The sequence below is a fragment of the Atta cephalotes genome, assembly GCF_000143395.1.
Source record: "Atta cephalotes unplaced genomic scaffold scaffold00012, whole genome shotgun sequence".
Taxonomy (NCBI): domain Eukaryota; kingdom Metazoa; phylum Arthropoda; class Insecta; order Hymenoptera; family Formicidae; genus Atta; species Atta cephalotes.
This window is the reverse complement of record NW_012130076.1, coordinates 2,986,156-2,999,608: the sequence shown is the minus strand read 5'-3', so window position 1 is coordinate 2,999,608 and position 13,453 is coordinate 2,986,156. Positions and strand designations below refer to the sequence as shown.

General features: G+C 34.7%; 3 protein-coding genes across 3 annotated transcripts in view; 2 read left to right on the top strand and 1 right to left on the bottom strand.

Annotated features, from left to right (window-relative positions):
- Positions 1-13,453, bottom strand: part of LOC105617196 (neurobeachin) — a 222,104-nt gene that overhangs the window by 31,438 nt on the left and 177,213 nt on the right. The gene's annotated exons all lie outside the window — the stretch shown is intronic.
- LOC105617194 (protein mab-21-like) lies at positions 1,162-2,262 on the top strand. The gene has a single exon (XM_012198758.1). The coding sequence runs from the start codon at positions 1,162-1,164 to the stop codon at positions 2,260-2,262; it is 1,101 nt and encodes a 366-aa protein (XP_012054148.1).
- Positions 5,948-7,045, top strand: LOC105617195 (protein mab-21). Its single transcript, XM_012198759.1, has one exon. The coding sequence runs from the start codon at positions 5,948-5,950 to the stop codon at positions 7,043-7,045; it is 1,098 nt and encodes a 365-aa protein (XP_012054149.1).

Genomic DNA, 13,453 nt, shown 5'->3' with positions numbered 1-13,453 from the left:
TTAAACTTTAACTTTAACTTAACTTTACTTTAAAAATTTTAAACTTAAAGTAACGTACTTAGTTCGTTTTGTTAGTATATACTACTAATATTCTCTCTCTTCTCTCTCTCTCTCTCTCTCTCTCTCTCTCTCTCTCCCCCCCCATCTCTTTCTCTTTCTATGATCAATTTATTAAACAAAGGTTCCTCAAAATTTTCTGTGAAAATCAATGTTGTAGCTAGACAAAAATATCAATTGTCAAGCTATGTATCATAATATCTTTGTTTTATGTTTTAGTTTATTTAAAAATTTCCATAAGAATTTCTTAAAATTCCATGAAAATCAAACTATGATTAAAAAGAAATAAAATTTCGAGTATTATATTTTTAATGATGATATGAAATGTTTCTGTTTTAATTGAAAAAACCCTGAAAAATTCTTCGGGAAACTTTCCATAAAAATTAGAATAGATATAGTTAAATAAAAATTTCTTTCAAGCCTTATTATTATTGCTAATATACAATATATATTTCTATGTTTTATAGTTTATTAATAATTTCTACAAAAATTCTTCGACATTTTTTATAAAAGGTATGGCTAGACAGAAATATTGCCGAAATATCATTCGCAATGGAATGTCATAGAGTTCCTTAAATCGCATAGCTTATCGCTACGCATCAATAGCGATGGTACCACGAACGGAGGAGGAATAGTGGAGGAGGAACGACAGGAGGCGTGGTAACAACGCGCACGCTCCACGTGATCCTGTCGTTTGGAAGGCGGGACTTCAGCAACGGAGCACACAACTACAACAAGCAGTAGAACCAGCCGGTGGTCAGCGACGTTTTCTCTGTCGTCGCGCGCGCGGGACACCTCGAGCTGCGCTCGTTGCACGTACACCTGCCGCGCGATTAGGCACGCACGGTTCGTCATCCGTAACCTGTTCCGGGCGATCTTTTTTTTGAGACTGCAAATTTTGAGCAGTGCCTTTCCCCCGACCTGAAAATCGACATAGCGTGATCGCCCGGGTGCCGTCGGAATCATGCACGGGAAAACGATTGACGATAACAATAACGACATCAATGACATGATTAGTGAGTGAATATACGCAAGAGAGAATGAGACTCATTCGTTCGAAACGAGTGAACATCCTCAGGATCATCGAACGCGGACTGTCTCGTCATGATGTTGGTTCCACAAGATATTATGGGTGGCCCATCGAAGATGCTGTACCAGATGAACAAGTATTACGCCGAACGGGTACAGGCTCGTATGGGCCAGGTGCAAAAAACCATACGGGAGGTGTGCAAGGTCGTACAAGATGTACTCAAAGAGGTCGAAGTGCAGGAGCCACGCTTCATCTCTTCATTGACCGAGTGTAACGGCCGCTATGAGGGTCTCGAGGTGATCTCGCCGGGTGAATTCGAGGTGGTCCTCTACCTGAACCAGATGGGAGTTTTCAACTTTGTTGACGACGGCACCCTGCCGGGCTGCGCCGTGTTGAAGCTTAGCGACGGACGTAAAAGATCCATGTCCCTCTGGGTTGAATTTATCACCGCGTCTGGCTATCTCTCGGCCAGAAAAATACGCTCGAGGTTTCAGACTCTGGTAGCACAGGCCTGTGATAAGTGTAACTACAGGGATTCGGTAAAGATGATCGCCGACACTACCGAAGTGAAGCTACGAATACGAGAGCGATACGTCGTACAGATCACGCCGGCATTCAAATGCTCCGGCGTATGGCCGCGATCTGCCGCTCATTGGCCGATACCGCACATACCTTGGCCGCATCCCAATCTGGTGGCGGAAGTCAAGACAGAGGGCTTCGACCTGCTATCGAAGGAGAGCGTCGCACTTCAAGGCAAGCAATCGGCAATGGAGGGCGACGCTTGGGTCTTGTCCTTTACGGAAGCGGAAACCAGGCTGCTGCAGGGCGGTTGTCGCCGAAAGTGTCTCAGTATACTCAAAACTCTGAGGGATCGACATCTTGATCTGCCTGGGAATCCCGTCACTAGCTACCACATGAAGACGCTGCTGCTACACGAGTGCGAGAAACATCCTCTCGAGACCGAATGGGACGAGAGTTGCTTGGCCGATCGTATTAATGGTATCTTCCTACAGCTGATATCTTGCCTACAATGTCGGCGGTGTCCGCATTATTTCCTGCCAAATCTCGATCTATTCAAGGGAAAGTCACCTAGCGGCTTGGAAAACGCTGCGAAGCAAGTTTGGAGACTTACGAGGGAGTTGCTCACGAATAGCCGTGCACTGGAGAAGCTTTAGCGTCCTCCTGCTCGAAAGCACGAAAAAACGCGAGACGACGAAAACAGAAAAACAACGACACGTGTGACACGATTTTGAAAACGTTTCTAGCACATGGTATTACGTGCTTCTCCGATACTACACGCGAACAGTATTGTAGTTACTGTTATTACTTAATACACGCTTGTATGAAGGGCTTGGTACATTGTTACAAATAATTCTCGATACGTAAGCCGTTTAAAACCTGTTCTACAATAAGATTGCAAGTCGTAAGCTGTAAGAAATTGGCCAATCACAGTTGAATATAAAAATAATCGACTAATTGGTTAATTTTTTACGGTTTATGATTTGCGATCCTATTGTAGAACAGACTTTAAACTGTACTCGTTTTCCTTCAATCGCAATTTAATGAGCAATAATGATCATAGATAACTCAGGTTTTAATTTTCTTTTTAATATTTAAGCAGTCGCATGGAAATCAAACGATTATGTAATTACAAATCCACCTATATCTTTTATACGCGAAGCTATTATATTTGACTTGTTTTAAAATTGATTATATTTATACAAGTGTGTGTATCGTAAAAATTTCGTCTATTAAATAAAATAAACTCAAATATATTTATATATTTTAGCGAACTAAACGATATTTATTTATTGATTGTTTAAAAAAAAACTATATATATATATATATATAATCAATCGAATGATATCCTTATGAATACATGGAAACAATTTTATAATTTTCGATATAACGATTTACACAAATTATAGAAATTTAGAGGAAAAAAGAGCGAAAAGTATACGATCAACTAAATTATCTAAACATAGGTATATGCCGGAAGATATAATTTAATGATTCTTCTAATTGTTGTATTTTAATTTGCTCCCTATAATCATTATATTAATGTTTCACTTTGAATGACGTAAATTGCTGTAAAATAAGCAATGTCACATCAATTAAACTTATAATACCCATGCGACTAGTTAAGTGCTAAGTATAGCATTCTCGATAATTAATGTGAAATGTTATGCAATGGACACGTTGTGTAATTGATTCTGTTGAAACATATATAATGTAGAATATTTCATCTAATTGTGCAATAATAACTACTCCATCTCAATTAAAACAACGAAATACCAGAATTATAATAGCAATAAGATAAAAAGGTAAATTCCGAAGACATAATGTTTTTTGAAAATTCAATGATATTCTGTATGAAACTGTATTAGCAAATGAATTTTCACACTTTAAGTCTTAATGAAACAGTATCATTTTCACATTCTAGATTGTTTAAAAAGTGCATATAAACATTTGCATGTAAAATGCATATAAAAATAACAGTTGCATATAAAATGTGTAAAACGTTTCAATTAAATATTATTATAATTATTTCTTTGTCCAAGCAAAATGTGATTTGTTATTCTTATTGATTGATATTTATAATCAGTTAACAATAAGCTTCCGATGATAGTTTCATTGCTTATTGTTATATGTATATATGTGGTATACATACTTCTTTTATATTATTTAAATGATTTAAATAATATTTATTTTATAATCGTATTATATGTATTATACATTGAAACACGTAAAATGTACATAATGAATAAATACATTAATTTTTCTTCCACTAAACATTTATTTACTTTAAAAAAAGATGTTATTTTATCTTAAAATCTCAAAGAGATTTTAAGATAAAATAACATCCTTTCATTATGTTTTTTAATATTATTTAACAAATTATATATGTATATATAAACATGTGTGTGTGTGTGTGTGTGTGTGTGTGTGTGTGTGTGTGTGTGTGTATTTTTAAATATATATTATTCATTCTAATTATGTTTCATATCAATAATTAAATTATTTTTGCTATGAAAATATTATTTTAATACATAATCGTATAAAATACATCGTATAACAAAAATAAGTAATTTTTTGTTATATTAAATATTGCTTAACTTCACAAATTTATTTTGAGAATTGCTAAACATTTAGTTCATAATTTGGTTCGTAAATTTACGTTTCGTAACATGCAATAGTAAAATATGATCGTATCTACATTAATTAACTTTCAGCAGAGTAGCTTTTCTCTTACAGGAATACATTTTTCTTAATGTGTTGTATATCCAATTGTGATACGCATGTACTATACAATTATTATGCCAAATACCTATTTAACATGTATGTTATAGTAGCCTTGAACGACTCGTTGGCAGCCGAAGCGAAGACTATCAACTTCATTATAAACCTACCTAGAATATCACGTTCTTATCTTAATTTTATCCTTAACGTTCCGCATCTTCCTTTTCTGGTGATGACATTTGTTAACCGGTGCCATTCACTTTTCTTGCTTTACTACGCGTTCGGCCATTTCCAAATACGAATGATAATTGTTATTGCACTCTAACACGAACAGTAAAGATTTCTGTTGACTGTAGAATCTCAAATTACATTTTTTACTACAAGAAATTGCAGTTTTTATTATTATAAGATACATTAAGATGCTATAAGATCGTTTTGTACTTTTTAATTTTTTCTTTATTAAAGAATACATCTTTTTTTGTCTCATATCTCATAAAATGATATGGGAATAATTTCCCATTAGAAGGGAATTAGAAGATACAATTGCTTCATCAATGAATTTTTTATTGCAATTGTTATTGTCAAAATTGTAATTATTCTCATTTTTTTATAAAGAAATGAAAATATTAATTATTTCTCAATCGATTTGATTTAAAAATACTTAAATTACTTAAATGCATTTATACTCCAAAAAAGATATTTTTCGATCATTCTTATCCAATTGATTACAATAGTTGCCTTGTAATGTCAATGCTTTGAAAGTAATTTGTTCTAAAAATATTTAAATTAATTTATGCTTAAAAAGAGTGGACTTTTTGATAAACCTAATCCCATTAGCTGATCAAGAATAATTATTATAGTCCATTAATTTCCATTGCCAATCTTTTGAAAGTAAAATATCTTTGACATATGAACAGGAATTCAAGGTAACTCTATCCGGTAATACAGACAAGGTTGTGGTCCACCATGTCTAAAATTTCGGAATAACTAAGGGGCTGCAGAGGAGGTACCATGCCCTCGTGGATGGAAAATAAACTAAGCAGTTCCTGCATAATTCATGGAGAGGAAGAAGGGCTACCACGAGGGTTGCCTCGCGTTACCTTCGTTCCCCTATCATGCACGTTACACATAAACGCTGAAGTATCTGTGCCGGATCGATCTTGTAGGTCTGGCGCAGTTAACCACGCCCGTAAAGCGTGGCAGACCTCCGATTGGCTAAAAAACCTTACCAGAAGGCGTAATCTGCCGGAGGAGGCGTGCCAGCAACACTGTACGTTCGTACTTGCCGCGGAGGATGGGTGACGCGGAGGAGGTAGACATCAGCGCAGTCGGCAATCTGCTCCTGCACGGAGACGCTCGTGATACCTCTTCCTCTCGTTTCGTTGGTGTCTCCAACACGCAGTGCGTTCTGGTAAATACCAGGTGAAAAACAAATTTAACGAAATCAAACGCCGGTTCACGAGCAACAAGTATCGCGTTTTTCCAATGCGATAAATCGCGCAAGGCTCGATGACAACGTGAAACAAGAAAAAAAGCCTGGATGAGAAGAAACGAGAATGTAATGAATCGGAGAAGCTGAAATTTATATAATAACCATCCGTGGACTACGGGCGGTGCACGATGTTGGTACCGCCTGATATGATATCATCCCACTCCAGGATGGTCTATCAGTTCAATAAGTACTTCGGCGAACGGGTGATGAACAGAAAAAGTCAAGTAGCGAAGACCATTCAGGAGGTGTGTCGAGTCGTGCAGGATGTGCTAAAAGAGGTGGAGGTGCAGGAGCCGAGATTCATTTCGTCCTTGACGGATTATAACGGCCGGTTCGATGGCCTCGACGTTATCTCGCCGACGGAGTTCGAGATCGTCATCTATCTGAATCAGATGGGCGTGTTAAACTTTGTGGATGACGGCACCCTGCCGGGCTGCGCCGTGCTAAAGCTCAGCGACGGACGCAAAAGATCCATGTCCCTCTGGGTGGAATTCATCACCGCGTCCGGTTACTTGTCAGCCAGGAAGATACGCTCGAGATTTCAAACCCTAGTGGCGCAGGCCTGCGACAAGTGCACGTATCGGGATTCAGTGAAGATGATTGCTGACACAACCGAGGTGAAGCTGCGGATACGCGAGCGATACGTCGTACAGATTACGCCAGCTTTTAAATGCGCCGGACTTTGGCCCAGATCAGCCTCTCATTGGCCGATCGCACACATACCCTGGCCTCATCCAAACATCGTCGCTGAGGTGAAAGCGGAAGGTTTCGATATGCTCTCGAAAGAATGCATAGGCCTACAGGGCAAACAGTCTGCCATGGAGGGTGACGCTTGGGCGTTGTCGTTTATCGATGCGGAGAATCGATTGTTGCAAGGTGCGAGTAGGAGGCGTTGCCTCAGTATACTGAAGACTCTTAGAGACCGGCATCTCGACCTACCAGGGAATCCAGTCACCAGCTATCACATGAAAACCTTATTACTATATGAGTGCGAGAAACATCCGCATGAGGCGGAATGGGATGAGGGTTGCCTGGCCGAGCGAATAAACGGCATATTTCTGCAGCTAATTTCTTGCCTGCAGTGTCGCAGGTGCCCACATTACTTCCTACCGAATCTTGATCTGTTCAAGGGAAAATCGCCCAGTGGTCTAGAAAACGCCGCGAAGCAAGTATGGAGACTCACCAGGGAGTTGCTGACAAACAGTCGCGCGCTGGAGAAACTGTAGTGACCGACACGGCTGTGGCTGATCATCGTATGATTCGTGATCTTACAAATCTTATCACGTTCCTGTAACTGCAGCGTTGGAAGACTTCGACGCGCAAGTAAGATACGTCTAATCATACAATGATACATCATACAATCGTACAAGGACTACGCGAGAATCATCATGGATTAGAAAATAGTGACGTGAGACAAATTAAGAAAAACTTTTCTTATCGTTATTCAAGTCATTCATCAGTATTGCCAAGTCATCAAGAAGATCTGTATTTTTCTGGATTCGCAGATCTGAAGATCACACATATTATCAATGTTCTCCGAAGATATTTTGTGTGTGCTATAAGAAGCAATCCTCGCGAGATTTATTATGCGCGTATGTGATGTTTGGTGAAACACGTGATTGACTCGCAGACGATCGAATTAGTGCCATAAATAATCTCTTCGACGTTAGAGACAGATTTCGTTTCTACTGTCGGCGCGAAATATAAAGTAAATATATTATAGCCGCAAGAAAATTATCATTCAATTCGTTGCAACGGCGGTTTGCAACGCTGTAACAATGCGCGTGAAACCTTTAACTAGTAGTACAGAAATCTTACTATTGAGCGAAAAATCTATTATTCTTCGCGATTAACTCTTTAAGCTCTTCAAATACGACGACTATTTAAAAATAGAATTTTCGAATAATGAAAAATATTTCTTATATCATTTTTCTTTAATCATTTTTAAATATGATATTTCAAAGTAATATGAATCTTTAAGCTTAAGACTGCAAATACTGCCATATCGACACTTAAAGAGTTGACGCGACTAATCAGTTGTAATAACGTTTTTTCAACATACTGATTAGAATGTTCGTTCTGTAGTTTTTGTGATCGCGACTACGGTTAAAGGATTAATCTCTTAAGGGTTTCTCTCTTAAGTCCCTCGCGCAATCTCCGCCGCCTATGTAAATAAAATTTGAAAGATATTTATTGAACTGTAACGAAATGTGAAATATAATACTATTTATATGGATGCCTGGTCGCGTCGGTTGATGACACATCATGCACACCCACTCCTTACCCCACAATGTACCGTTCAAAAAATCGGTCGTCGTAAATATCGTTGTACCCCGTTGATAGTCAACCGCGCGACGATCGTTAAACGTTTTGCTCGCGTTGAACGCGCAACTGAGACAGAGCAAGTTGAGTCTCGTAAATTTTAAAGTCTCTCACACTTTTTTGTCGTTTACGTCGCCAATGGGGATCGAGGTGAGGAGGAGACATTCTGGAGAACGCCATCCACACGCACCTTTTTTCGCGTTCCGACGCCTAGCAATGGGCTAACAACCCGCCCGACATCCAATCGTCGCAAGAAAACAGAACATATCGCCACGTTGATAGAAAAGTGAGACAAATAAAAAGTTAGTTACAGTGTCCGAATTTTGAAAACTTATGACATAGTTTAAAAAAATATATGTAATTAAAAGCATAACACGGAAAAAGGTAAAGTTATTTATTATCTTAATTAAAACGTTGTTCAGAACTTTTAGTATACGTGATGATTTCGATCGATCCTGTACTACATATATTAGGTTGATTATGTTCTGGGTTATCACTTTTCATTATTTTTACAAATATACAAAATTAAGTGATTCTTATATATACATATATACATATATATTTACAAAATATTCGTAAAGTTGTATTTAAAAAAGAGAAGAATAGAGACCATTATTTAATCAGATGTTCCTAATATTTCAAAGAGAAAGAATGCACAAGACAAGTATGACTTAATCATGTGTATTAAGAGTTAAAAATGATCTGCGGAAAAGTTGCTCTTTGTTGAAACTTAGAGATGTATCACTTTTCTGTCAACTATATATTTAGCGTTTCCACATATTTTTATCGTGTGTGGCTTAGGATAATCGTTTTTTTCTAAAGACTATTGACATACCAAGGTTAAATGACTCATGACGTGCACTAAATACAAGTAGTAGAAGATCATTACGAAAAATTATTTATGAGTTTTATGACAATGGTCGTATATGCGCGTAAAAATTGCTGGTTATCTCTTCGTCGATTTCGTTTCTCTTCGACGGGTCTATAATTATTATCGTCGTTCCTTTTTGTTTTTCGACTTACCTAACCTTCCTTTTTGATAAGCTAATTGGACCTTATCTCAATGTTTTACCGCGAACTTATAAACGCGACGGCCCACGGCCTACGTAATAACTTGTAGCGAACCAGACGGGTTTTAAACAGCTATTTCTAACATGAAGAAGAGCATCGTCCTTGTATAGGAAGTGCAAGAAAAAGAAACGCATTTAGTTGATAACCAAATGGCCTCTTGAGAATTATATTACGCGTCGTTTAAGTGTTATAAGCGCAAGGATAAAGTCTTATTACAAATAAGATATTATTTCATAAAATATTATCTGAATATAATGGAACTGATTTTGCATATTCAGTTGTTATATTGAACCTTTACTGCTTTACAATTAATAATTGCAAGTTGATTACAATTAACAATAAACATGTCTATATTGTATAAAAAAAAATGTAATATACTTTTTTCTAAGGATCAGTAATCAGAAATTTAATTAATTTTCCATCAAATAACACAAAAAGTTTCAATTTTCTTAAATAAGTAACATAATAATATAAGTAATGACATTAGCAATCTGAGCAGAAATAAACTTATTAGATTGCTAGCTAAACGAGCGATGGTTAACACGTAAAGCAATCATGCGAAACATAGCTCGTGCAAGATCATTTACAATTAATGGATGTTACGGCACATTTCGAGTCAGCCGCCATGCGAACACATGTTTCAAAGACACTTTACTCAAAGCCTAAACGGAAGTAACAAATGATTTCGCACGCGTAATAGATTTGAGACCGCGTGTTCGTTGTAAAGACTCATCCCTGCTGGCATAAACGATCTTACAACTGGCATTCATTCAAACAATTACTAATAACTGTGTTTACCGTACGTGCATCAGAGAAATTTCAAATATTCCCGTCTTTGTAATCTTTAAGGATAACTTCTGTAAATGATGGATGAAATTTTCCGTCTCATACGAATAAATTTTTTTTAGCGCGAATATTGATTTCATAATCTGACGGATATCGATATCTAATAAATTAATCTATTACATAGGACAAATCATATAAAGTTAATAAAAAGTTACAAATCAGTTATCAACAGTAATAAAATGTATATACGAGAATATAAAAAAATGATGCTTGAAGTTATTTGTACAGAGATATAAAACATACAAGTTGTATAAATATAAAAGAGAATATTATTAATATTAAGATCTTGATCCAGTATGTAAGTACTTTCTTTTATTTTTTAATGAATGCAAAAATAATTAACTAACGAATAAAAGTTAAATCCGCAATTAAACTAGTAAAGCGAATAAAACAAGTTACTTGCGCAAGTTACTTGGAATTATCTTTCAAAAACATGAAAAGTTACATTACATTAAGAAAATATGATTCGTTCGATAATATGTAAGAAAGAGGAATTTACATTAATAATAGTTCCGCGTAAATTATTGACTTTATGTAGCATGTTATTAAAAAGAAAAAAGTATTCATAAACAGAAAGAATAGTTTTGCCGAAGTATCTAAATGGATGCTAAGATACAGATCTGGAAATAATTTTGTTGGACTAGCAAAATAATTACTACAAAATAATTATGTAGAACGCTTAAATATTGATACTGCAAACAATTTTAACATTCAATAATCGGTGCACAGTTTGTTTAAATTGGAAAAATTATAAAATTCATGCAAAAATATTATTAGATATCAAGATCCGCTTTAATTACGATTTTCGCTTATTTGTTGAACATTTTTCGATCAATTTTCACTTCCTTGTTGAAAAAAATTTTGTTAAATCATCAAAATAATTGCATAACAAACTAAAACATGATGAGCAATGCTGCAAAACATTTTAATATTCTAATAACCTGGAACACTTGTAATTATTTTGATAATTTAACAAAATTATTTTCAAATTATTTTCAATTATTAACAAGCTGAATTTTCAAATATTTTAGCAAAATCGTTTTTTCTGTATAATACATCTTATAATATATTTTTCACTCGTGCGGAAAAAATTAATTTCTTTTACCAGTTACATATAATGACTTCATTCGATATCCTGTCAATATCCAGTTACATATAACGACTTTATTCGATATCTTATGTTAGAGAATTTCTCTCAAATATATCAAATCGAGTATACAGAATAGAAATAAAAATTTCACTGTTACTATTAGATTTATTTTATGTTTCATAGTAACGAATAATAAAACGTTTTGTACGAATACTTTGTGCAGCGTAATGTTTTTAAATTTCAAACAACACATGCTAGTTTGCACATCGTAACTTCGCGAAGTGATTACAATTCGACCCGAATGCGCGATGACTTGTACGAACAAATTTACATGCTTATCGGTTTATCACCGTAACTTTCAAGGCGGCTGACAGGCGACTGCTTCGTAAACCGTAAGAACAACAAAAAAAGCCATAACTGATTAGAAACGAAGTAATTACAATAAATTATTATTCATAACGAATTAGTCATTAGGCTTGCTGACAACGATAATAAAATACGATCGTTGTCAATTAAATTATATGAGTCTATTAATAATACTGTTCTCACATTAAAAAAAGAGTCTAATTGCATTAATTGAAATTCTTGGAAATGAACAAATCTGGAATTTTCTGGTTAAATCTATTCTAATTGAGATAACTGGAATTCTGATTAACATGATCAGAATTTTCTGGTTCGTCTAGTTTCAATGAAGAGCAAGCATTGAGAAATTTTTCTCAATGCAGAATATTGGTCATGCACTTCTAATATTTTTCAATCACTGTCTGTCAATAACTGTCGGTCAAGAATTTTTTCCCGTTTAACATATGTGAGTAGCAATGCAGTATTTTGTGATCAACAAGGAGATTCATTTCATTGACAAAATATAATTTAAAAACCAGAATTTGCTAAACCATTGATTATAATGAAAAATTTTAAATAAGTTTTCACATATAATGTAGTGTAATGAACAAAAGATGTATGATATCAATAAGGCTCAATAATATTTTTAAGTTTTTAAGTTGATGACGCACCAAAGGTGTAAAATTTGTGTTCACAAAGAACCTTTTGATATATATATGTATAATTAGTCGACCTTACACTAATTGAAAAATGATCAACACAAATAAATGAGGAAGATCATATTCGATCAAAGCAGATTTTGATGCTTAAGAGGATCCTAAAATGAATTTGTTTTATCAATTTTTTCAAACAAGTATTTTTCTAATTGCCTTTACAGATTAAAAAATCCTTCTCCATAATTAAAGCATAAACGATAATGTAGTCCAAACCGGTCGACTTTATGCCAAAAACGAAAAAAAAGTGGAAAATTACAGTTTTGTTATCTTGTAATATTTGTTTTGTATACAAATTTTATACTTCGTGTATATATATATATATATATATATATAAATATAATATATAAAGAAATATATATATAATATATATAAAAATCTTGGTTTGAATTAAAGATTACATGAACAACTAATGTTGAGCACTTAGAATTAAATTTAGATATTTAATATGAAAGCTTAGTTAGAAAATTTGTATGTAAAGTAGTTGGCCCAGAAATCATCATCAGGTTCACATATTAAAGACATATTTTAGTGCTTTTTGTCGATCAAGAGATTTAGTTGATATTTTTATTAGTTTCAAGAAAGTATTTACAATGTTGTGTTACATGGAACTCGTAAATATATGAATTCAAACTATTGATTAAATTGAATATGTGCAGCAACCGAGCCTATGCGTGATTTCAAATGCTTCATCGTGAAGTTAAGAGACATTGTTTGACATCTCGTGTGATTTTGGAGTATTGGCTACTTGCATGAATTAAATTGAGCTTCGAGTTATAAATCAAAATCGCAGTTTTACGTACACCATCATATATTATTCATACAAATTTCATAGATCAAATCACATAGGTTTTTTTTACGTGACAAACACTGCTTTACCGAAGCATATATCGTTCGAGTAATCGCCATATCTGTCAATTACTATGACTAAATAGGCCGACAAAAATTCTTGTAAATCAAATAATAACGTATCCAAAATCCAAATAAAAAAATTAGATCCGTAATTGTTATTATCTAGACATTCTACGGAGTAATCATCATAAGCATAATTGAGTTAATAAATAGATGCAAGCAAATAAAGGATGTTGATCATTGGATCATTTCTGTATCGATAACTGGTACATCTAGAACAGAGATCGATTTTCGACTACTCGAAAAAAAAACTAATTTTACAATTCTTTCCTATTGAAACAGCTATTAGGTAATATTTATTGAAAATTTGTAATAATGTAAAGTTCTAAAAAAAATAT

What these genes read in the sequence shown, in the direction of transcription:
- LOC105617194 (XM_012198758.1), top strand. Translation starts at nt 1,162, where the DNA reads ATGATGTTGGTTCCACAAGATATTATGGGTGGCCCATCGAAGATGCTG.
- LOC105617195 (XM_012198759.1), top strand. Translation starts at nt 5,948, where the DNA reads ATGTTGGTACCGCCTGATATGATATCATCCCACTCCAGGATGGTCTAT.